General features: G+C 41.6%; 1 protein-coding gene across 3 annotated transcripts in view; it reads right to left on the reverse strand.

Moving 5' to 3' along the window:
* Window positions 1-16,665: 16,665 nt before the first annotated feature.
* Window positions 16,666-26,747, reverse strand: part of erbb4 (erb-b2 receptor tyrosine kinase 4) — a 273,564-nt gene continuing 263,482 nt past the window's right edge. For all 3 annotated transcript variants that reach the window (XM_023329564.1, XM_023329565.1, XM_023329563.1), the window contains exons 26-27: window positions 25,234-25,519; window positions 16,666-24,727 (exon numbers count right to left, since the gene is read on the reverse strand). In XM_023329564.1, the coding sequence (XP_023185332.1) occupies window positions 23,892-24,727; window positions 25,234-25,519 (1,122 nt within the window). In that variant the 3' untranslated portion in view covers window positions 16,666-23,891. The remainder of the gene's footprint in view (window positions 24,728-25,233; window positions 25,520-26,747) is intronic.

Consider the following 26,747-nt stretch of genomic DNA (forward strand, 5'->3'; position numbering starts at 1 on the left):
GAGAGTAAATACTGATGGCGTAAAAAGAAACTTTGGTTTTAATTTAAATAAATAAATAATTTTTTTTTTTTTTAAAAAACGGTTTTGGGTAAACTCCCGGGAAAGCTATAACGGAGACCCTGTGAAGATTTTTTTTTTTTTTTTGGCAACAAACGTATTTACAACCTGGTAAACTTGGAGGGTTACTGCAGCACAGCGAATGAAATTTTCCGGTCATGTTGCGCACAAAAAAAAAAAAAAAACCTTAATTTTCCTGAACGTGGTGGCGCCGAAAGCTGCCTCAGAGCTACTTGTAAGCGCTGCGGAGGAACGGGTCGCGTCTGCCTCGCTGAACTTGGCTGCATTTCAGACTGGTGCGGAGGAGGATGAAGGCCCGAATCCCCGCCTGGCTCGGCGGAGGGGAGCAGAGGCCTCGCGGCGCTCTCAACCCACCGCGGTACGGGAGGGCGAGGGGGAGGAGCGGGCCACGCCGCCCACCTGGAGGTCCGGGCGGCACCAGACAGCCTTACTCTGGGGGTAAACTGAGGGGCTCGTTTCATAAGCAGCTCTGAGTAAATAAAAAGAAACAATTTGCAGGATTTACACCGGATTCTTTTGAAGTATAATGTCAGCATCGGGTTCCTGAATTCGTTTAAAAATGCTCTCTTTTTAAAATCGTTGGATTCACATTTGAGGACTTACCAGTCATTAAAAATGACAAGTTACCCACCATCTCTGTATTTATCTATTTTTCTAGATAAATAGTTAAACTAAAGTTCAGGTTAGCACCTCAGATTTCCGCAGTGAAGATAGAAGAGACTAGTTTGAAGGTGATGTTAAAATAGGCAACATCCTTCAACATTTAGTGTTTAGTAAGAGCTCCTGACTGTTGAAGTGATCTGAAGCCCTAAGAAAGAAAATGACAAAAACTTTAAAGTCTGGGAACCCCTGGCCTTTTGGTCCAAGGACGTCCACCCTGAAATCAAACCGCAAGATGCTAGAAGAAGTCTCCAAAATCCTGAAAATGGCATCAAATCCCATTTTATTGAGATTTTTATTCGTCTTTTTTCATTTGCTGACTAAAACAAACAGAATTTTTGGTGTTTAAATTTTTTTTCCAGATGAAAATGACTGGACATTTCTTTGGATAGAAGTGCCAACATTCTTCACATTGATATATGCTACTTTGGTATTGAAAGCTACATAGTTTTTAAAATGCAGTGTGATGTTGGCCGATTTCGAATTCCCAAGCAAAATCTGCATATATATTGTACTGAAAAGTGACTTCATTTACAATATTATGTCTGTCGGCCCTTTTCTCCGTTACGCTGTCAAAACGTAAACTGGTGTATCAAAGAGTTTTTCTTTTGTTTTCAGCGCAGCTTTTTCTGAAGCAGCAGCAACGTCTCCTCGTCAAGACACAATGTCGATTTCCACCTGAAACATGGAGGACAATGACCCACAGGTCCACAGAGAACTCCCACTCGCAATTCAACCCGCGAGGGAGTGGAGAGCTGCGAATCACTGATGTTCCGATGTGGAATGCCACGTATGTGTGGACAGAACAGAAAGTCTTCTGTTGCAGCAGACTTCCTGATACTGAATGATGACACCGTCAGAAAGAAAGCGAGGCCTTCCCTTCAACAAGGTCTGTTTATCTGCGAGTGCCTTTGGCAATGTCTGCTATATGTCTTATGTCGGGTTCTTCTAAGTCCGTCCTGAATCTGTTCTCATGTCGTCAGTCCACCAGTGGGTGGTGGACTGACGATATGTCCAGGGTGTCCCCAGAGGGTTGGACTCAGACAGGTCACAGACAAATGGATGGTATTATTTTAATCAGCTGAACCAACTCACCTTATTCTGTTCAGAAATACAGTAACTTTAGTGTAAACACTTGACAATTTCTATTTACAATTTCTCTAGACTAAAAAAAACATTTTTTATTTTTAATAAATGGTAAACAAGGAGAGAAGAATAGATTTCATACAAATTTGCTGGTATTTGCCACATTGAATACAGGCATATCAATAACAATGATGAGATCAGACTGGCTGAAGCTAATGTGGTAGTTAGCTTAATTAGCTAAACACATGCTATAATCTGATTTCCTGCCTTTTGGTATCTTTTAGCTTACTGACAATCACAGATCTTGTCCACATGTAGCCAGGTCTTTATAAAAACAAATGTCTTCTTCACATTGATTACAAAAATATCATACACACACGATCAGTTTCAGAGAAGTTTTCATTTACACAAATGAGCATTGTTTTAAAAATGCCAAGCCCATAGGGGGCAGTGTAGGGAAAAGCTAAAACCTGTCTGCCAATCAGATTGATTCAATGTTTAATTCTGCCAGGAATTAAACATGGAGTCAGGAGGTTCATTTGTGTGGATAGATATAAAAGTTCAAATACGTTTTAATAGCGTGTAAGGATATAAAGTAATTAAAGCACAAGGATATGTCAATATCAAAGCAACTATGTTTGTCCATTGGAAAATCTCCATTTTTAGTGAACACGCAAATACAAATACAGTTTCACTAAATCTCTACCTTCGTTAGTTTTTATAAATACTTATAATTGTTTTTAATGATATTAAACTGAGTTTTTGTGTAGATAAAAAGCTAAAACACATAAAAATGTATTATATATTAGTTTTCCCAGATATGCAGCAATGTGTGGACTTGGCCTGAATAAATATCCACACATTCTGCCGAGAAAAGTAGTCAAACATTACGCCAGAATTACACCCGAAACTGCTAAGAGACATTTAACCAAATCACATCATGGTTGTATGTGGATATCTGAGTCTGAATGTGAATTTATAACCTTTTGCATCTTGAATAAAGAACAGCTCTTAGAAGTCCAGAATGAATGGCCGTGGGTGTATATGAACGTCTGGCCACCACTGTCCTCTTAAATCATTTGGATGTAAGAAAAACACACAGAAGATGCTTTAAAAAAAAAAAAAAAAAAAAAATCTGTGATGTTTTTGAAATGATTCCAGTGGAGCAGCTCGGCTTTCAGCACCGCTCAGATTTAGATGTGTGCAACGCCGCCCGAGGCGAAACAAAACAAAACCTCCAGAAAGGTGAAAGGTAGAGGCTGAAACAGAAGAAAACAATAAGAAAAGCTGAGGAATTCACTACTCTCACCTACCTCTCTGCCTTGCATCTGCTGCTGCTGTTTACTGCCAGTAATTAGGTCATTAATCAAGCTAATGGAGGATCAGAGAATGTACTGGCTGTACTGTCCCCGACAGAGCCACCTCAGATTGCCCTGGGACCCCCTGCCGAGGGGACACTTCCCGGATCACGACCCCAGACAGCTGAGAAAGGGCCGCCAATCTGTCAGAGCCTGCTCCCCAGCCACCCACCCTGACGTTCACATATGTGTGCACCGTGGGAAGGTTATGTATCCGATGTAACCACTGCCAGCATGCTCTGCTGCACTGCTGCAGTCTGTTCAAGTGATGTGAGCTTTGATGACAGCGCGGCTGTGAAGGTTTTAACCCTGGAGAAGTGCTAAATCAGACGTCTAACCTGCAGGGAAAACTTTAGTCTGATCCGGTTTTTGACTTTTTTTTTTTTTGGTTCAAAATAGGAGTCCGTTAAAATCTGTTGGGTTGTAGACGTGCAAATCACCTGACCAAGCAAAGTGTCAAAGCTGTTTGAGTCTAAAGAATATTTCTTGTTTTTACTTCGATATGTTTCTGTTTTGCTTGCTAGTCTATTTAAGGCTCCAAAACAATGGAGGCAGAAATTTATACATTGATTGACTAGAAATTAGCATACAAAACAAATATGGCAGCATAAACTCTGCTAGTCTCTTTGGACAGATAATAAATAGTGACCACTGTGTGCCTTTTCTTACTGTCACATATTGACAAACTAAAAGATTATATTAGTTACAAGATCTGCTGATCAGTAGAGAGACGATCAAAACTATCACTGTTAGTAATCTTGTACGTCATTGGTGGAGGCTAGCTAGAAGCCAACAGGCTAGCTTGTTATTCAGTTTTTTTGTTTTGAAAAAGCCAAGTTGTTTTCCTTGTTACAAGCTAAATTTAATCACCATTGTAATGCTCTGCAAAGCTAACTTGTTCCTCAGCTTGTTACAGGCTGAATTTATGCTAGCTTGTCTTTAAGCTAACTTGCCTTAAAGAAGCGTGCTTGCTAACGTTTGGCTCAAGATAGAGATATCTTGTCTTAAAGCAAACCTGTTTCCAAAGCTAATTTCAAACTACCTCTTTGCTATGTTTAAAATTGCAAGTCTCCATGATGGTAAAGTTTTTATCAGACTGTTTCTAAAGTTTGTTGTTCTTAAAACTAACAAATAGCTTATTTCTTAAATTGTCTCAGCTAACCCGAGGAAAACTTGTTTTCACCCTGATATCAGGCTTTAAGAAAGTGAGGATAAAATGGACTATCATTTGTTATAGGTGTATTTTTTTCAAATTCTTAGAACTAAAGATAAAATACAATCAGTTGCTTCTTTTCTGGAAGGATACTCAGTCTTCCTAGAAAAAAAAAAGTTATTACATATTCACCCACATACTCCTAACCAAACTGGGAGTTTCCTCCATTTGTAAGCACCTTACTGGTCGTTTGGCATCTAAGCTCATAAACAAAAATTTTATGAATGTCTTCAAACTTTCTTAGTACTGGAGAACAATGAGTGTTGGAAAATTTAAAAGCAATAAAACATTCAGAAATGTGGCCATGCAGTCATATAAACATCTGTTTTGAAGAGCATGCGGACCCCGAATAGTGCTGTCTTATCTCAGAGTTTCAGAAAGATGAGGACTTTTTTTCCCCTTATGAACTGTGACAGATAAGCTTTCCCAATCACTCGAGATATTCTCAATATCTAGGATAGGAATTACAATAACTAAAAGTCCATAGCCTGAGGCTTTCTCTGCAGCAGAGGCTCTCCCTCTGGTCATTGTCTCGTACAGTCATCTGCCCTGCCGGAGGACCCGAGCTCATCCCAGCCTGTCTTCCTAAACAAGCTGCCGTGTAATTGCTTGTCAGAGCTGTCTGCGTGCCTGTTTTTCTCCCCTCTCCCCTCTTTTTCTTCTTCTCGCCACCACGCACCTGACAAGAAACACATATTTACACTCAAGAATGAAATTACAGGCAATTTGAGAGCGGGAGCTTCGGAGGCATCGCCGTCCATCGAGCTGTCCACGTCGATGAACTCCTTTTACCCCGAAAGTGGGGGGAAAAAAACAAAAAAAAAAAACTGAGAAAACAGAATAAACTGTTTGGGAATCTAGGCTACTCTTTAAACCTCTTCATTTAGTCAGGCTTCTTTCACGGCTTCCGCTTTTGTTTTCCATCAAGCTAAAAGGATTCTGCGTAATGTTCAAATAATCCAGCAGGAAAGAAGGAGCAGAGCTTCACAGGTTAGAAGTGCTTAACTGGCTGTGTTGAGGGAATTATTACAATACAAATAATGCAACGTGCTGCTATAATTACCCATTATTAATTACTGAGGCACATTCAGCCTTTAAGTAGCTGCCTCCAGGACATTTTCTGTAAACACTAATTCAACTTAGCGTTTCAAATAACTCACATTCAACGGAACTACCAAACCAACAACAGATTCTTTATCATGGCAATGATTTCGCTAAAACTTTAACATGAAATTAAATACCTTTAGCGCCAAATAGAGAAATACAATACGGGGGAGTAGTAACTAGCGCTAACAGGAGAGGGGAGTAGGTTGGGTATGGAGCGTTGCTGCCATAATATGGGATATTTATGAGAAAATACTAATAGGGGAGGACGGCGGGAAAGGGAGGAATAAAACGCTAGCTTCCCGGCCAAAACGGGAGACGAGAGACTTGACAGGTATGTTTAGGTATTTCCATGAATATACATGGATTTTTAGGCCCTACCCAGACACAGATGATTTTAGGTGTATCTGCAAAGGTTTTTTCATCATCATCATCGTCGTCATATCTTTATTCCAGACAGAAAAAAGGCCTGTTGTAAAAAGATAAAACAAACAAAATAGGTAAAAAAAACAACAAAAAAACATGCCACCATCCATTCTGTGGCAGAGTTACAGTACACATTTTTTCTTAATCGTTTACCAAAATTGACCGTGTTGGTCTCTGTGTAGAAGGGTCTTTAGACTGAGTCTTTTAATTTAAAAAAATACATATATACAGTACAGACCAAAGGTTTGGACACACCTTTTAATTCAATGAGTTTCCTTTATTTTCATGACTATTGACATTGTAGATTCACACTGAAGGCATCAAAACTATGAATAACACATGTGGAAATATGCACTAAACAAAAAAGTGTAAAACAACTGAAAATACCCCTTATATTCTAGTTTCTTCAAAGTAGCAACCTTTAGCTGTGATTACTGCTTTGCACACACTCTACATTTTCTTGATGAGCTTCAAGAGGTCGTCACCTGAAATGGTTTTCACTTCATAGGTCAACCTGCCCTGTCAGGTTAATAAGGGGGATTTCTTGCCTTATAAATAGTCAAGAAAATAAAGAAAACCCATTGAATTAGAAGGTGTGTCCAAATTTTTTTTTTCTGTACTGTATATAATATATTCTTTCACAAAAACTGCCATTTTAAATGTTTGTTTCGTATTTACTCAGGACTGACATTTTTGTCCAGGCGTTCCAAATCTTCCATTTCCGCAGCTCTATTGCTTTTCTTTTCTTTAAAGATATTTTACTCTTAAAGTAAAACTTATCAGCTGTCAATGGAAAGTCAAACCCTAAACACAGCAGTTATCCTGTGTAAAATTTGTGTCGCACTACCATGAGTCACCTTGTCGACATGTTTGCTGATGTTTACTCCCGAGAAGAATTGTGTTTGACATTTGTTCCAGACAGATCTGTTTGGGACAAGCGATATTTTCGGGATGAGAAGCGAACGGAGGCAAGGAGCGAAGCAGCGTTGTTAGAAGGGTCGTGATGGGGAGGCCTATGATTGATATTCCCATTAGCCACCTGACAAGGTGAGGACAAGGCTTTGATAATGAATTGTGACACATTAATGAGCTTGTCTAGCAGAGACAATACTTGATCAGCCTTCTTACCATGTAACCTTTGATATCAGTGCAGCAAACCGTAGATAAATAAAGGTTTAAAAAAAGTCACTTGCAAAGACAGAATATGACTTTAACAACTGTACGTCACATTAGTGTTTACATTTGGAAACTTTGAATAAATGTACTTTGTTTGGATTAAAGTTGAACTTTTTTTCTGTTTAATGTGCGAAGGTAATGGGCAATTTCTAATCAAATAATGCAATTTAGTGTAAATTCACAGCAATAATTATCCACTGCAGGGAAAAACGGGTTATTCTTCAATTTATATTCAGAGATCAGGTACAGAACAAATAAAAAGTAAGCCACAATTTAAGAAAAAATGTCATTTCAGTCTGTTCAATGTGTAGAAGAAGAGCAACTGTTGCTCGTTGTGTCTATGGAGCTCTGCACTGCCCCCTATCAGTAACGCATTGTACTTTCTGCCTCACACTATGTATCTTCACTGCACATTTATGGCCAATAAGAAAGACTAAATATGTCACACATATTCATTAAATATATTAGGTAAACTGTGGAACGTCAGCATATGTACAACATTGACGATATTGAGAGAACAACAATCTGCATGCCCCAACTGCCTGTTTCATTCACTGTGTGACACAGCGCCCCCAGAGGTGTAGCACAGCACTGCACTGACTCACCCTGGATTTCTTCCATGCATTTCAACAGGAAATGAGTAAATTTAGCAATTTTGACCACAAAATTTTTTAATATTACCAATAATACAAAAAATGAATTAAAAAAAAGTAACATGAACAAACTGATTTTCTCTAAGAATTAGCACTCATTTTCAGATTTCCTTTTGTGCAAGAAACAAAGCTCAACAAAATTGAAAAAAAATAGCAACTCTCAAACGCAAGTCAAGTAGCTGAATAAAATAATAAGTAGGTATGTCAATAAACATATAAATATAGTAAAAACACAGAACCACTGAGATATTAAGAAAAATAAATGACGTTTGCCTCCCAACCACACATCACTGAGGGTACCACAACTTAATAACTGAAAAATGTTTTTGTACATAATGTACATAATATCAAACATCATACAACATGTACATTTCATTCTATTTTTATGTATATCTGAATGACAGATATCTCTTCTGGCCTGGGAATGTCATGTGATTGGGGGAATGTTACTGATGCAACCTAGAAAATACAAAGGATGGATAGATGCAACTTCCACTAGCATCCTGGTAGGATACATTTTCATGGCAACTTACAAAACTGTACCACAAGAGTGTTTAACCTCAGCTTGAGTTTAATTCGGTCGTTGGTCATTTAATCGGCAGCCAGGTATAAAGATATCCCCAAACTGAACACTCTGTGCCAATGTAGGTTTTGTACAGAACGTTGTAATATCTGATCTTTCCAGGCACATTAGAGACAAGTTTTTGCTTACATGCTTAGTTTTTCAAGGCTTTTTGGATAAATGTGCCAGAATTAATTTACATTAGGAGGCCCAAACAGGATTTTCCTTTTTGCTGCTGCCTTAACAAGTTTGTATTTGCATGCCAAGGTTTGTGTTGGTCCCTCTGCCGTCAGCATCATCGGGACGCTGGCCGCCTAAGTCTCCTCCCACGGGAACTCATTAGAATCGGCGTGGAGGAGAGGACCGCAGACAGGTCAGGACAAACTGCACAGATGAGCTGCATAGTGATGCTTTCCGCTCCGTCTTTATGTCTGTTTGGTTTGGCTGCGTGTCACTTCGTCCGAGTGGATGGCAGTTGAGAGATTGGGCCGCTCAAGCACTTGACAAGCATGGTGAAGGCTCACAGGACGACGCCGACGTTCCCGTGACAGAGATATTAGCGTCTACTTTGTCCAAAGTTTTTGCGTGTGATCAAGCGCGTATTTACAAAAGGGCCGACAGTCACCTCGCTGTCACGCCGCAGCCCCCCCTTGTGATGTATGACTAGGTCAGGAGCACTGCCCCACCCGCTAGACACTCATTAAACACTCATGAATCTTAAGTGGAATCATACAGATATCAGAGCGTAATACGTAAAATTTGATCCACCTGTTGAAGATGACGGGTTTTTATGCAAAACGGAGAGAGAAAATAGAAAAACATCCTGATGGTTCTTATGCTTTGAAAAGACATAAACAAAAGTACAAGCAGTGAAATATTTTTACGATTAGTTTTACATGTTTATTTTAGGAGTTACTCAACTCAAAGCGTTACAGCAGCAGTATGTAACTTCTTCTTATTTAATTATTTGTTAAAACAGTCACCATGTCGACACGGTGTAATCTGAGACAGATAATCTGTGAAAACATCGGTCTCCTCCACCTCCTCCTCGAGCTACTTCTGCTGTCTGAAGAAATGCACGACTAGCAACCAAAAACAACCGATCGGAGCCAGGACGAGGGTCTTAGCGTTGTCAATCACCCTCATGTACGGCCACCTAAATGTGCTAATGGCAGAGAAACAACTTACCAGTCCAGGATAACTGTTTATCTGCCATCATTGGTGACCAACAGGATCTGCTGACGGGTGAGCCGTAGCATAGCAGACAGCGAGGGGGAGGCTGTGAGCAGCTCCTAGACAAGGATGATTAACAATGCTAAGACCCCCATCTTGATTCTGATTGGTTGTTTCTGACAGAGCTGTGTGTTTGTGAGACAGCAGAACAATAGGGAGGATATTGATGCCATGCATGACTGTCGTAAACAGGAGGTAAGCTAACTAGGAGGACCACATCTGGACTTAAGACATTTTTCCGAGATTGTGCCTCTGGTAAGACACAGACCCACCAGTAGGTGTGAGCGTCAAAACTGATTCGGCAAATGTGTTTCCATCTCTTCTTTAGCGAATAAACTCTTTAACTAAGCCACCGTAAGCGAGCATTATTTAAAATTTTACCGTTTCCATCAACCTTTTCTGATACTTCAAAATGCGAATAAAGAAAATGATGGAGAGGCAGCCGTTACGAGTTCAAATTCAGACTCCTGATTCATACTACGACATTTTGGACTTCGGACGTTGCCTTGGGTGATTCAGGAAAAGACGCATGCTGCTTACGAAGTCTCGAATTGAACTCCTCTGTGTTAACGTTCCGACTCACTGTTAGGAGCAACCTGACTACATCCGCTTTAATGCTGAAACAAGGAAGTTCTAATAATGACGCCTGCAACAAGAATCAGAAATATCCAAAGAGAATTGAGGCAGTTTGGGAAAGACGGGAGATGTGTTTGTGATGCTAATCAAGACCTAAACGTTGCCTAATTGCTCACTGGCTTCTGTTCACAGCTGGCCGTCCAAATTCATTCCCATTCCTCGGAGGTCTTTGCTCCGTCTGACTGCAGGTGGTTGAAGCTTCGGCTGAAATGGAGAGCGTAGCGCGAGGAAGGCCAGGGATGTTGTTATTGCTTCACAGAAGCCCGTGGACACATGAAGAGTTTATCATCTGGGCGAGCGCAGAGCTAGCTCACCAATATCCTGAGGCGATCGCAACACCGTCCAGCCAAGTTTGATTGACTCCATACATCAAAAAACGTCTGGGTACGGATCGGAGAGGGGAAGGCCGAAGCTCCACTCGACTCTCACGCAGCAGTGGAGGACTTTAGTGTAATTGGTAAAAAGAGCTGCCAGGCCGGAGAGCTGGGGGCGGCAGCGCGGTCGCAGGAGTTTAGTCTGAGAGCAGGAAGCCGGTGGGGGTGTTGGCTGCTGTTTGAACCACCGGAGGGGGCGGCCATTATGAATGGATGAAACAGCAAGACAGGAGGCTTGATTGGAAGCCACCGGAACCTGTTTGTTGTTAAAAAAAAAAAAAAAAAAGCCCTTTTCTCCCCGTGTGTGTGTGTGTGTGTGTGTGAGTGTGTTTATGCCTCTCTCCATCTCTGTGTAATTAGGCTGCTGGCTGGAAGAATGATCAGCTGTCATCCCCAATGGTGGCCTTCCACTGCCTGAATGTCAACACTGTCTGAGACCTCCTGTCTGAGCAGGCAGCACACTCAATTAGAGACACTCAGTCACCGCGGGGCTGCTAGGACAAACACGCCGCCGCATTTCACAAACACACACATACATACTTATGAGGCGCCTTTTTAATATCCCCCATCTATAGTCGTGGTTGGAGGGGAAAAAAAGAAAAGAAAAAAGATAGACGCGCTTTCAGTTCAAAGGTTCTTGATGTTGGGACATTAAAAATCTGAAAAAATAGGACAGTTGGTTTGTAAAAAATAAAAAAGGAAAGAAAAAGTTAAACAATAGAGAGCTGCTGATGGAATGCAGATGGTTAGATGATCATCATCAGTGTGAGCAGCTCTGCAAAAGGAGAAGTTATGGCAGTAAACAGGTGTATTTATACAACAGCAAGGCACAAAAACAATAAGTACATTATTATTATTATTATTATTATTATGTGATAAAGTGAGGACTAAAAGATAGAAAAAAATGACAGTTCCACAGTTTAAGAACTAAATTATGCAAGTCAACATAACGCCTGGACAGACAGCAGCATCTGATGACTTATTTTTAAAAAGATACAGAAATGCATAACGACCCAGTGTGAGGGAAACTGTAGGTTTGCCTTAAAGACAAAAACAACGACACAAAAAGTATACCGACTGAGTATAAAATGGGGAACCAAGTTCAAAAACATACACGTAATTATCTAGTTTAAATGAGAATTTGGTAATACACATACCAGAAATCAGACAGAACCTCGATGACAAGATTATATTATAAAATGACGTGTGCTGTATTTTTTGGACAATAAGTCGCTCCAGACTATAAGACCAACCAGCCAAATTATGAAAAAACATGTGGCCTATAGGCCAGAAAAGACGGTAACTGACTTAGTTCAGAGGTCAAGAGGTTGTCTGTGGATGTCACAATATGAAAACAACAGCAATGACCTGCAAAAGCAGCATAATATCTTGTAAAGTGTGGAAGATGACATAACAAATGTGTGTTATATTTAGATTTAGGTGTTATATTTAAATTAACTGACTTCAAGTGTACTTTGTACTAGAGGGTGTACTTTCTTTCTGTATGTTCTAGCACACTAAAGTATTGCCCTCTGCACATGTGGTCATTAAAGCGTAACTTTACTGTGACTTTCTGGTGTTTGTGGTTTATGTCTCTCTGCAGGCTAACAGGCTTACTCCTGGATGAAAGCGGAGGCAGGTAGGCAGCGGCGGCGGCGGCGGCGGCAGACTGCCTTCTCGACTCCGTACGGCCACATCAAAGTCCCCAGACTTAAAGGGCGAAACAGAAGGAGCCTTTTCTCTTTGTGCATCTCAAAAGTGCTTTGCAGTCTAATGTCAAACAGAGGTAAAGTCAAACCAGACTTTCTAGCGAGTCTGAGGCCTAAACTGAAACGACACCCCGTCACCTCGCGAGCACTTTCTGCCTGGATTCGCTTAATTTCTTACACTGCTCAGCAATCGTATTCTTTGACAAATTGCAGAGGAGCTACACGCCATCTGGACGTCTCCAGGCCTCCCTGTTCTTTAGCTGATGCTGTTACCCAGAGCGCCGTGTGATGGAGTGGGCAGGTGGAGGGTTGGCGCCCTCGCAAACAGAAACCGTTCAGGAAGAAACCGTAGAATCTGTGGAGTTACGTAATAATCTCGCCTTGTCAGGAATCACACACACCTTTAATTGTCCTCCCCGCCTCGTTTGCTATTTCTAGACCTCTACTGCTGACGTGCAAAAAAGAACAGACGGGTATGACCGTATATTTAAAGAAAATCTGAGTAAAATTTCTGGAAGTGTAGTTTTGTGATGAAGAAAGGGAAAAGATTGAGTTTAGAGGATAGAGAAGCTTTGTGGGCCTCCATATCTCTCTGTCCTCTGGCTGGTCTTCCTGTGGAGGTTTTTGTCGTTGAGGTCAGAAAAGACGAAAACGTCTCTATGACGATGTGTACCAAGAAATGAAAGGAAATCTTCCACCAGAAAGAAATGAAAGTAAATCTTCCACCAGAAGCAAAAAAAACATCAACACTAACATTTACTGTTTAAACAGAAGTCAAAAAGATTTGACCAACTTTCTTTTCTGACAGATATATGGATGAGGTTGAGCCCCAATCACAGCCAGAAGCTGCTTACCAACAACAAACTACTGAGCAAACCTAAAATAAAGAGTTAAAGCACTAAAACAGAAAGAAAAACATGGCTACTTGGGAGGCTTAGCCTGGAAATCACTATACAGATTTTGGAAACTGCCACTTTTCTAAAGTGCTGTTCTACGAAGCTGTGCAACAGTTAATATAACACACAGCTGATATGGCAAGTGTTTTTTTTCTCCCCAAATTAAACATAAAATTCAATTTTTAATCCCTTTGATAATCTCAGAATGAGTCAACCCTTCATAACAACCAACCTGGCGACCATGATGGCCACCGCAGTATCTCCCAGGACTTCCTCTGAAACCTAGGCGGACGTAGAGGTCCAAAAAGTTCCTGTCACCATTTCCTGAAGGATGTTTCCTGCATCATATCTAGACAATCTGGGCCTCTAATATCGGTTTTCCTCCCTTCCCTTGTTTGTTCAAGGCAATTATCTCTTCTCAGAACTATTGGAGCAGATCTCCCGACTCAGCTGTTGCTTGGTCCAACCGTGTGCCGTATTTCCACCTGATTTGGAAATATCAGCTGCGCATTGATTGCATAATTCTATGAAGAAGATAATTTAGAGGGAAGATTAATTTTGAGACAACTTATTGAAAGCAGGATATAGAGTTGAACTTGGATCATATCCTCGCAATGTCGGTTCTATTCAGCTTAAACTGTGATTAGCCAATAAACCTAAAGACAGTTTAGAGATTTCATCGTCGTCATGGCAGCACTTATGCAGACTCAGCTGCCTAATGACTGTATAATTCTATAGACAAGCATTCATTTTATCAGTATTGTTAGGACTTAGAGCAGCAGCTCTATCAGCCCTCACAGAGGTGATAGTGAGCTGCGCTCTGCCTCAGGCTGTTGTGTCCAACCTTTACCTCAGTTTGGCCTCTCCTCTTCCTCAGCCGCCATCTCAACTCTGATTGCTATGCTGCGTGGCAAAGTCAGCGTTCCTCCCTTGTTTTCTTCCTCTTCCACACAGTAACCCCGGGCCGCGGAGCGGGGCCGGCGCCGTCCCCCGGCTGGCCTCAGACGGGTCTCACCGGGTCTCTCGTCTTGCAGCGCCGGCCTCAGGCCAGAGCTGGAGGAGGAGGAGCAAGTTCTCGTCAAGTCAGCGGGAGAACGCTGGAGTCGGCACTCTCTGAAAATCAAGATGCTAATTTATTCCGCTGCCTTGGTTGTACTAACATCAAATTAGTGAACTATTGACTGAATATTGAATATTTTCTAAGAGATTACAGTAAACGACTATTGACTACAAGCTTCCTAGCGGAAGTAATCCCGGCGTTTTTACAAAACGCTCCACCACCTCGTGCTTTAAAATCCAACAAACTGCATGATAAAATGTGCACAACAGAGGGGAATGCGGCCCCCTGCTGGGAGATAACTATGATTTATGCTTCATATCTTTAACCACATTACCCAGACATGGCAGCGGGCACATTCTGTATTTAATTGCGCATTACGCAACACCGGGAGGGTGTTCAACATTATTACAGTGTAAATATACAGTCTGAAATTAAAAAGAACATTGTGTTAGAGCAATCATGTCAGATTAGTGTTAAATGCAAAGCATCATAAAACGCCTGGAAGTGAGAAATGACTTCCAATAAGTATCGCTGCCAGTGAACGCAGTAGATCTCAGAAGTGTACAGACGGGTTTGTGTGAAGAAAATGAAACCATGACGTCTCATTTCTGACTTTTCCGTAACTAATCTTTTGCCAGTGAAAGCCAAAAGCCATCTTAACGCTAGCCAATAAAGCTAACATCTACTGTCTTATCTCCATATGTTCCATAAAGTGACATATGGAGAAAAAACAGTAAATGTTATGTGTCCCAAGAAGAGACATATGGAGATAAGACAGAAGATGTTAGCTTTTATGGTAGCGCTAAGATGGCTTCCACTGAGTGGGCCGTCGTCCCAAACCGGGGGTCCACTTCCAGTTTTTTACACAAGCAGAAATCCAACAATCTTAAAATTAAAATTCTTATTAAATTAGTACATTTCCCCCTTGCATGACAATAAATGCTGTTTTTATTCTACGCCCCCAAAAACAAAGTCCAACTCCAACCCGCTGGCTTCGTAGGTCACAACATCAGCAGTAAGTAGAAAGCGCAAACTGTAAACCCAGCAAGGCGGAGCTTCTGAATAAGCCATTTCTGGAAAGAAAATGTCTCTCTCATCTTCAGACCTTATATAGATGTGGAATGTGCTGTAAAGACATACAGCGGGAACAAGTTGAAATGGAGTCCCAGTGCAGCAGAACACCCCCTCCTATCCTACATTACTGTGGTGGAACTAGATGTGCTTGCTAATTGAGTCTCAGTGCTCTGAGGAGATGAACAGAGGGGATAAAAAGGAGAAGAAAGTGAGGGGAGGGGGGCTTCTGTTCATAAACAGTGTTTACTTTAAGCAAGCCGTTGCCTTATTAGTATTAATAGCAGCGACTTCAGAAAGCTCGTATTCTGCCACTGGACAGTTTTGTATTATTTATGATGGAAATGAAAGCCAAGCAGTGCTGAAGGAGCGCTGCATAGCAAACGATGTTGCCGTTGCCAGTTTACGTAACCGACGCTTGGGTAAACAGTGGATTAAGCGCAGCAGGGGGCAGGAGGAAAACGAGAGCAAAACGCCGGGCTGAGGCCAAAACTCGTCCTCCGCCGCAGACCGTTTGATGCGCTCGGTCTTCATCTGCTCGTCCTTCTGAGCATCAAAGCATCAACATCCCGTCCCCGGCCCGACGTTTCCGCGGCGCCGATCTGAAGGCGTCGGGTCACAGGAAGCAGGCCGTGGCGTGGCGTTTGATCGCAGACGACATCTGTTGGGTTTTATTATTGAAGCGTGAACGTCGGCGCGTCAGACGGGGGAAGCTTGAACCCGGACTGCGGCTTCTCTTGAGATCAACATCGGGAGGAAACTGAACGTCAGGGCCAAGAAGAAGAAAAAAACACAAAACAACATACATTTTCTGCCAAAATTTGAAAAATGAATCACAGCCTCCATTAGCTCCTACTAGCCATGATGCACGGTGGTGGAGAGGTGATCACTTGGGTTTGTTTCCCAGCTAAAGGAATTTAAATGATTGATTGGTTTCTCGGGAACAATTGCTGATTCATGGATATTGTTAATAAACTCCCAAACCAGAACTGGACACCTTTTGTCTTTATCATGAAGAAACTCCAGACTCCACTTCCCAAAGTTACCAGAATTCCTCAAATCTCCAAAAGCAACCTGCCAGTCATTAGGTGAAGAGGACAAATACTCTTTTAAACCCAAGGATTGGTTTAGACAGCTGCTTCCTGCGTAGAAACAAAGTGTTTGCTCTTTGTATTGTATCTCTGTCTCATTAGCTTGATGAAAGATGGAAGTGCAACAGAAATCTGTAAGCAGGAAAATACCGTTGATGCATATTTTCTATTCTTCAAAACAGACTTTGCTCCAAAATAAAACCAAAAACCCCCAGATTTGATCGTTTACAAAATCTGAGCACACGTGGAAAGAATCACTCCAAAAATGACCGCAAACAATACGGAATCAATCTTTATTTATATTAAATTAAAAATATACTTTTGACAGATTCATGTAACAAACAAGAGGAAGGGTATTACTCTGATATAAAGCTTTGGGTGTGAGATTTCGAAGGACTTGAAGAGATAGTCACCAATGACGACGCTTGAGAAGAGGAGAGAGTGTGGAAGGACGAAGGCGAGAAGCTTCTCTCCTTTACATCACCTCTAAAAACATGCAAAAAAAAATGAAAAGGGAAACAAAGTGGTTGAGAAAGATGCGCTCTGCCTTTCAGGGAAAGGATGGAGTTAGACTTGGCTCAGTAATATATTTAGTAGAAACTAAGCAGAGCAAGTAGCACTGTCTAGGTTAGTTGGCAGCACTGGTTTCACAGTTATGGTGCTAAATAAAAGGAAAATATGCTTGTAAGTATGGGTGGGTTAATCTGGCAGGTATGAACTGAAATATTAAATTACACTTATTAGCCTGCCTCCATCACTTTTGTAGAGTTTGAGCGTTTACATAAAACAACAACAACAACAAAAACTCCATGAGGACAGTCACTGAGGCCTGGAGGGCCACCGGACCCAGTTTTACATGATTAAAAGGTCAACAAGCACTTTGAAAATCAAATCCCCACCAGTCCAAAGATACAGTCACAGAAAGCAAATATGTACGTCTCTTTTTGTACAAGTAGTGATAAGCAGGAGGGAAAAAAACAGAGTCGGAGAAACGGCCGATGGAAATTCAGAGCTTCGCCTCCCCGTTTATGTACAAATTCACCAGGTCGGCCATTACAGTGCTTTAGAAAAATACTATTCACATTTGTTGTGGTAGTGTGTGTAGATAAATTCTGTACAGGTTCACTGATCTGGTATTTTATTGTGGAAAAGAGCGCATGACCTTTCATTTACGTGACAAATTGTGCGATTAAAAATCAAAAGTTTGGAGCTAGATTTTTACAAACATGTTAAATAATGTACAGTGGATGAACTACGTCCTTGATGGCATGGAGAAAACACACACACACTCACACACACACACCCAGTTATCTCTTGAAATATTTCAGTCCCAGTTTGTGCTGTCTAACTTGCTGAAATATCTGTTAAATTTGTTGTACACTGGACAATGTCAAGGTTATTCTCAGCCACTTTAAGCAAACATTATTTACAACAAATCAAACTCTGCTTTATTCTGAATGGAAGAAAACCAGCCAAGAAATGACCTTTGCTGTGTAGCTTCAGGTGATCAGTAGCGTGAAACAATATTTTAAAAATCAGTATTTATACCTCCTTCACACGTACAGTACACGGTTAGACTATTAAATAAAAAATAAATAATAAATAAAACATTTTGTTCACACTTGGGTTTTTTTTTTAAAACTGTCTTTCGCGCCTACTGTACAAATTCATTTAAATAATATGGTCCAAGCTCACAAAAAAGTTAATAAAATATAAGTAGCACGTTGAACTGTTTCTCAAATAAAAAAGAAAAAAATATTTCAGAACATGAGACCTACGTAGTTTCAGGTCTTCATCGCCTCCATTTAAAACTGGTGCGCGTGGAAATCGTGCCGCTAAATTCATAAACAAGCACGGCTGTTTGCCTTCCTGTTCATTTGACGACGCAAATATTTGTCTTCCAGTTTTCGTATTTACAGTACAAATCCGTTTAGATGGGAGGAAAAGGTACAATAGCTTCACTTTATGTGCTTACAAAAGGATAAGCGCTTAACGTGCTGCAATACAGTGGTTTAAAAGAAATCTAGTGAATATCAGCCTTTCAGTTTTCTGTCGACAGATAAAACGGATAAAAATATTAAAAAGATAAAAAATACGTGATGTACATAACATGACCACCGTTTTTGTTTTTCTATCCCTGAAGCAGAAACTGATTTAGACCTTCCTTAAAAGATTTGCCCAAGTTAACGATATCAGTGACTTTGTGAATACAGATTTTACACAATATAGCAGCTTAAACGTGACAGATGTTCCTCCCATTAAATTTAGAGCTGGGCAGTATGACCAAAGTTTCATATCACGGCATTTTCAACAATTACCTCGGTATCTGGCAGTAATTTTCTTTTGCTTGTAGCCTTTCTCTGCGGTCTTCGTACAACGCGGGGATCAACATGACGCTAAACGTACATGCTAGCATGCTAGCACAAGGCCAAACTACACAACAAGCGTTTGTGTAGCTTAGGATTTGTCAAGTTCACACATACATTTGTACATTGTTTTTTATAGAAATAAAAAGTATTATCAGGTACTTCAGTAGTTCTTTGTCGATACAAAAATGTGTAGCTAGCTAAAGTGACTATTGGTGAAGACTTCTTTAGGCAAACACCTGGAAAGCAACGTTAAACTAATTCACACATACATAATTGGGTTCGTAAGAAACACGTTCAAGCATCTCTAAAGAGGTGGTGTTTTTCCACAAAAACTACTATTTCAAGACAATACTGGCCTGTGGTTTTTGTTTATTTGTAGTCAATGGCCTAGCTAATTTATCATATAGCACAGTGGAAAAGTTACTTGTCTCCATCCTTCGTGTGTTCAGGTTTTTAATGGCAACAGCCAAAACTGGTGAGGGCTCAATTTATGCGAGTGTTAAAAAGCTATTTTGTTTGGAACGAGGCGATGTGCCTTTGAGCTGTGGCTTAAACAGGAACATGAAATTAAATTCACTATATAAAAATTAGGCCCGAAGAAAACTTTTGGAAAAAAAACAACAAAAAAAAAAAAACTCCATCCATGAAAACAACAGATCGCATTTCGGTTTTCCATGCCAGCAGTACTAACCAGGTTTTCCAAAAGAAACATCAATCTGTGCCAGATATGTTCTAAAATAACAAAGAAATCTGTCCGAACAGAAAAAAATCTGCCTGTAAAAACATCAAGTTGCCTTCTGGGGCTCCCCATTTTTTTTGTGCCAACGGAACCAACTGCTCAAAAATATTTCAAAAAGAGATTTTTGCAACTAAAACCAAATACAAAGCCATACAGAAAGTTACATAAAAAAAAAAAAAAAAGACGCGTGAATGTGTGGACTTGGACTAAAAAAAACCCATCAGTTTGAGGGCCGTTATTGTTGCTATGAGTCACCCAAATGCTTCGGCCATAGCAGCAGGTAGCACTGCCCCAGATCAAAGCAAGATAAATTTGAAACGTTGAGTCATCAGTGCAGCAAAAATAACCATTTCCTTCACAGAAAGAAATAAAAACTTTTGCATCGACGCTGAAAGTCCAGCAGGGCTCCTAAAAGGAAACCACGTCGATGAAAACTGGATTGGGTCAAAATAGAGCCACTGTGTTTTTACAATTAAGTTATCTGCTTGGTCTAATATAGGCTGTTTTCCTATGATTTTTTTATATGTATTCTGTGTTGTTATATATTTTGCCTTTCCCTGAAGTTTATCTAAGGGCAAACGAAATTAAGCATGTCTTCATTTGCACTCGTAGTCTCTTTTTTTCAGTTCAAAATCCGGGAACTGAGTGTTGCTTCCTTTGCTCTGTGTAAATAAGCTGAAATATGTAATAAATCGTTTACTTTGATTATAAATTCAGTTTCTTTTTCATACAATTAAGAGTTCTAAAAGTGTCTACAAGATACTACTTTATAAATTATTCGTAATCTGGTAATATTAAACATAAAAAACAACATTGGAACAAGAACATTTTTTTAGGCAACACCTTCGAATGTGTTTTTTCCTCCCCCCCCCGTTGAACTCTTGAACGCCTCACTTTCCTCAAACTCACGCTTGAACATTTGATTTCTTAAGCGTTAAACTAGCAGCAAAACATGTTGAATATTTCAGTGGGACAAGATGGAAACAGACAATTTCGACCCGCGTCTCTGATCAAAGCGCTCCGGGGAAGTGAATAAAACGCACGCAGCTTTTACCCTTTCAGACGTGCTCAAATATATAAGTAAGGTAAATAAGAAAATAGCTCAGATGCAGTCTTCCACCACATGAAAAAGCAGTTTTGACGCCGAGTAATACAAAGTGAGCAATGTTAGCCGTTTTAAAAACTTTCAACACCAACAAAGTTTTTCTTCGTTTGCCCGAAGAGGCATCAGTGGCGAATGTAACGACCGTTTTCTTGAGAGGAAAGATTCATCAATTCTGTTTTCACAGGTATTCTGAACAATACACGGGGACACATTTAATGACGCATAAATAAACGACATAAATCAACCAAATGACTTGTGGTACTACAATAACGTAAAATGTGCGTATGAATCTGTTAGCTTCAAAATATTAGCTTAGCATTCTTTCTTTATGTCTATTATTAAGGTAGTTTTCTGCCAGAATAACCATGTGTCTCGTGAGAAATCAAATCGCCAGGCATCGTCTTCACTGCCACTAACAGAGAAGAGCAGAAGCCAAAATGACTGAATGGCTTCGAAACGGATAGCGTCGTTGGAGCATTTCATCGTTTCAGTGGAAAAAGAAAGTCTATGGTTTAAAGTCTTTTCAACAAAATGCTAGAGCTAAATTTGATCGGTCTTTTAGCTTTAGTCTTCATTTCAAAACGGAAAACAAATGTGAAAATGTCATTGTTCCTAACAATCGTTGTGTTGGGTTATTTTGGCAGCAGTTGAATTAATATGGTAAAATTGTGGTGCTTTTATTGTGTGCTTAAAACAGAAAATGTGAAGCTTTCACCACGTTCAACTTCGGCTCTGATCAAACTACTCTGTTTCAGCGGGTTTGTTTTTGGACTGAGGCTATACTGAATAATTTTTTTTAAAAATTACAGTTTCTGAGGGAGGGAGACCAACGTTATTTTAGGAAAAAAAGAAGCAAAAACAACCATACAGATACAGGTTACCTGCAGTACCATCCACATTTCCTAGCGCACCTATTAAAGGTGAAAGGTTTTAGAAAAATGCAACATTTTATCTATTACAAAGTTCAGTTTTTTACACAACTACTTATGCCAAACGTACAACTAAAATAAGCACAAAGTATTTCCACCTCATGTTCACTGTAGAATACGGTGGAGGATCAGTGGTGCTGTGGGCTAGGTTCTCTTCCAAAGGCCCTAGGAACCCCGTTGGACTGCATGGCATCATGCACAAGATGTTTTCCCAATAAGTGTGGAGGAGGTTATATAAAGGTTTTTTTAAGGCATCCAGTCCGAGTTCAGTCAAACTAATACATTTATTAAACCAAAATTAAGCAAATTAAATACTTAACAGGTAAATGTCCTTGGTGTTTTAGGTGTTAAAAGTTATGCGTCAATAAAGAACATTGGAGTTGGAGGAATTTTGTGGTTCTTGGCTTTATGCTACTGGTGATCATCATAACTATGCTTAATAAACCAAAGTTGTCATATTAATAAGGTATAATTTAGCAGACACTTTGTAGAGAAACTTATCTCTGCACATAAACCTACAGACACCAACTGAAGACGGAAGCTCTATCGGTACAAAAATGTCAAATTACTTTGGTAATTAAAAAACAAACTGTTCTAGTGGAAAGAAGAAGTGGGCGTGGTTTGGTTACCGGTGTCGAGGTTCACCTAGGCTTTTTACCTCACAACATTTTTAATGTTGATCCGTGTAAAGAGGAAGTGCTGGTGTGACCAGAGTGTTTTAAGTGTGTACAGAGCTTCAAGTGGCAAAGTAAAGACATAGACAGTCATGTGGCTAAAGCTAAAGAGCTAACTGCAACTCTACACCACCCGACAGCCGGTAAGAAGCCACAACATTTTGGTGAAGATAGGTTCACTTGAAAGAGTTTAAGGTATTGGTGTCCTAGGAGTAACGCAGTCTACGTTACTCATGAAACGGCTTCCAGAAGAGAACATGGCTTCCATCAACATTTCATGACCAAATTGATCCATGTAAGGGTTTGTCAACAGATCCAGTGTAAAACCACGTGTTCCTGAACTCAACCAAGCAGATTTGCAGGGACTCTGAAATGTTTCATGAGATTTGCTGCCGTTGGCCCGCTCTAAGAGCCTTCAGTTAACCCTTGATTTCTCATTAGCCGAACGTCTAAAGGCCTTTGTTTAGGCCTGCTGCTGGTTGATATCGGTAGCTGTCAATTACACTGCGGCTGATTTCTGCAACTTGTTTTTCTCTCGTTCTCAAAGGGGCCAGGCTAGCTTGTTGAAACACACACACACACACGCACACACCCCGTCACACTGATGTAAATCCAGATCCACACATTAAAAAGTAGTCTGTGCTCTGCTGGTGCTGCCTTCTTCATTCCTTGAGGTCTTCATTAGTCGGCTTGTAGGAACCTTCCCTCGTCCTCCCAGTAGATGTCTGACATTCTCTCGCCCTGTGATCACCACTTTCAGTTCCGACCCTTTTTGGATGATCTTCACACACAATTTGGCTGGATGCAGCAATTTCCATAACAACATTTACTCCTCAAAGTTAGCGTTGCGGTGTGAATGGAAAACCAGTGTCGAAAATGCAACTTTTCCGCACCGGAACCAGTGTGTAGAAAAGTAATAACAGTGTACTTTTTTTTTGTTCCTAGATTATATTGATCATAGTCTCCAAGTTTATAACAAAAAGAAGAAGGAAAAAAAACTGCTGTTGCCCAGGAGATTTTTAGGCGATTAGTTTACAGTTTGTGGTTGAACTACAAATAAAAGAGATCACTGTAGTTCTGGCCATCACAGTATCACAGTAACAGTAGGATTAGATGGGTTTCACATATTCAATGGAAAATTCAAGAACACGCGGTATAATCCGAAAGGCAAAAACACTGAATATGACTGATAAGTCTGATTCTGCTGCTCTCTCCAAAAACTAAAGCCTCAGTTTCCCACATTTCGCATTTTTTCATTGCAAAACCTGACTAATTTTTCTTGTTTCGGAATCTACTGCTCATCTTCTGGCTTTGTTTTATTTTTGCTGGAAAATAACAGAAAACCTTGTGTTTCTCTCACAAAAGTGACACTGAGGTGGCTGGCAGTGAGTTCATGTCCCCAGAGCTTGATCCTTTTAAGTCTGAGAGTTGTGCGCCAACAACACAGAGTGCCTCCATCTTTCGTTGCCTGATCTTTGTTGCCATGGCCATCTCAATGCGTTGGAAGATAGTCTCTATCTACAAAAACAGAGATGGACTGGATGTAGGGAAGGTGTCTGAGTTGGTTGTACCTGTCCAACTCCTTTGGATGTTGCTACAGCAGGTGGCGCAATCTCTGGAAAGAGTCAGGCGGGTCTTTGACGCCACTGATGGTGTCTGGGTGGCAGGAGGCTAGAGCTGGTGGATGATCTAGACCACAGTGTTTCTCTGTCTGTAGGGTGGAGGCGGCAGAACGGTGCCGGACTTCAGGGCAAATTCAGACATGTACTCAGAGTTTTCAGCCACTGGGGGCCGTATGTGTCCATTCTGCTTGTAGAAAAGCTTGGCGTTGGCGGGGCCTCCCTGGGCCCCGTCAGGGGCCACCTGTAAGGAGGACTTTGGAGGCAAGCTGTGCTGCCAATATTCAGGATTGTCAAAGGTTACCTTGAGCTTCTTCCCGCTGGCTTTCCCTGACGTATGCCCTCCATGCTTCAGCAGGCTGCCGGGGTGGGAGGTGGTGTAGCTCTGGTAGGCTGGGAGGCTACCGTGGCCCAGGGTGGCCGAGGTGGACAGGGAACCTGATAGGCTCACTGGGGCTGGAGCAGAAGTTCCTGTTTGGCTGGGAGGGACGGAGCCACCTGGATTTCCAGACGGCCCTGCAGGTTTCATGGCGTTATGGGGGTGGAGGATGTGGGCTGCCGGAGCATGGAGGCAGGGCAGGCCGGCCGGAGACGGCTGGGCCGAGGATAGTGGGTAGTGGGGCAGACTGGTCTGAACGGTGAGCGGGAGGTGGGAGCCTGGCGTTGAGGCCGAGATGGAGGACGGAGGCATGCTGGGTAAGGGAAGGCCGTTCCTTCTCAGGGCTTCCAGGCCCAGCTCAGCAGGACTGTGGAAGGTGTTGAGGTAAAGGGGCTCGTTGATGTACTCGTCCTCTCCTTTGGGCTGACTGTTGGGCGTGCTGTGGTAGCCCGGGTTGTCCAGTGCGTGGATCTCACCGTTTTTACGTCTGGATACAAACGGGTTCTCCTCAACAGGGTTCAGGTACTCTGCAGCACAAATCAGAAGGAGAAGACCGTGAACTCATCAGACAGACAGACATGAAATCAAAGGAAAAGGAAATACGAATGAATGGAACCTAAAGGAAATAGATGGGTGACTAATGAGGGCAGGTAATGGCGGCTGCTGAGGACCAGATGGGCAGGACGCCAGCAGTTCTTTGGCTCTGGAAGCTCCATCTGCTGGGGTCAGAGTGGAAAAACAACGACCCTCCTCCACTGCTTCCATCGATCTCGCCTCCACTCAGATGTGTTTTGCTTGGGGCTTTGTTGTATTTGAGGCAGCTCAGGAATCAGGAAAAGGCCTGGTGCTGAGTTATGATCAAAGGCAGAGCATGGTTCTGTGGTTTGAGCTGACACAAACGGCTGTTGATGCAAACTCATTCAGAATGTTAATCAATAAAGCCAAGATGAAATGAAGAAGTGAAGCACGCTACGGAAAGGCAATGAGGAACAGCATGGAAAGTCCCATCATGCTTCGCTTCTGCTTCTAGTACCTGAGGAGCTCTTGTCCTTCATGGCTGTCATGTAGCCGTCCTCGTCGGTGTCCCCTCTGGACGTCCTGTCCCCCAGGAAGACGGTGGGGTCGGCGCTGTACCTCTGGGCCCCGGGGTCCTCCGCCCCGGCTTGGCTCTGGCTGCTTTTATGGAGGCTCCCGTTACAGCGCTGGTCCTCCAGAACTGGGCCCTGGCTGCTGGATGCCTCCTGGTTCCCTCCGCCACGGGCCCCCACCAGAGACCCCTCCACTGTGTTTGGGCCCCCGTCCCGATAGCCAAACTGGTTCTGAGGGAAACATTGGCATTCTTAAATGGTAGAAACACAGCTGCTTACACTGCAGGTTAATAACTGTATTTAAATATAAGTTGAATAAACCACAAGTTATTAATTCACAATCTTAACTTCTAATGTTGCAGTTAATGAACAGCAGGGATTAACTGGTTATTATCTAAACCTCCAAATATCATCATCCATACATCCAAAGCTTTATCCATCCATCTATTCAACCAAGGGTTTATTGTTCATCCATCCTTTTTTTCCAGGTTCTATATTTAACCCTTGACCTCTGTGGAAAAACCTCCAGTAAACTCATTGTGATCTCCTGAGAACCGTACATCCTTTACAGGTTTTTCTTTCTTCCTCCACCAGACGTGGTGAAAGGCGGTCGGCCGAAGATGCAACTTTAGCACTCCGACATCAACACAGAACCAGAACCCAGAAGAAAAGCTAGAACATGACACAACGAGCAGAGGCCTTCCGGTGTTGGCTCACCGTGGGCTGAAGGCTTTCTGCACTTCATCAAGCGCTGAATGCTAAGCAACAATTACAGGCGCAGATTTGCAGTCCTTCACCTCCGACATGCAGGCTGCATGAGAAACAGAGGCCTGTTCCTGCAGCCCAAGGTGCATACTGCATTAGCCTGCTCTTATTGTCCATTAGCAAACGGCTCGGGCCGTTTAGGAGGGGAAGTGTTATTTGCTTAGAAAGCGCTGAGTAATGAAACTGGGAGCCTGGGGACCCGAGAGCATAAAGAGTCCAGATTTAAGGCAGACTGCTGGAATGGAAATGAAGCAACAGGCGGAGCATTAGCAGAAAGAAATCATAGGTGTAGTCCAAGCTAGTAGTCCTTCTAAAGGATGGTGGCTCAGGAAGATCAAAATACAGAGAGGGAAATCTTCAGAAATGAAAACATTTGGTGGAACAGCCAATATTTTTAACTGACCCAAATGATCTAGTTGTAAGTTTTTGTCTGTTAAATGTTTGTGAAAAACATTCTCTTAATGTTTTTAATGTAGGAAAGTATTTGTCTTGTGTGTATGCTTTCACAACACATGTTGCAGACGAAGCAAATTTTCAGGCTAATAATCAGAGTACAGAGTGTTACCAGGCGTTAGCAGGCCCTCCAGCTTTTCACCAAAATTCACACAAAAATCAACAAATCCCTGCATTTTTTCCAGACTAATGCATTATTGTGAGTTTATTACAAATGATCCAAAAATGGTCCAAAACATAT

This window comes from Xiphophorus maculatus, chromosome 24, assembly GCF_002775205.1.
Source record: "Xiphophorus maculatus strain JP 163 A chromosome 24, X_maculatus-5.0-male, whole genome shotgun sequence".
In the NCBI taxonomy this organism is placed as follows: Eukaryota; Metazoa; Chordata; class Actinopteri; order Cyprinodontiformes; family Poeciliidae; genus Xiphophorus; species Xiphophorus maculatus.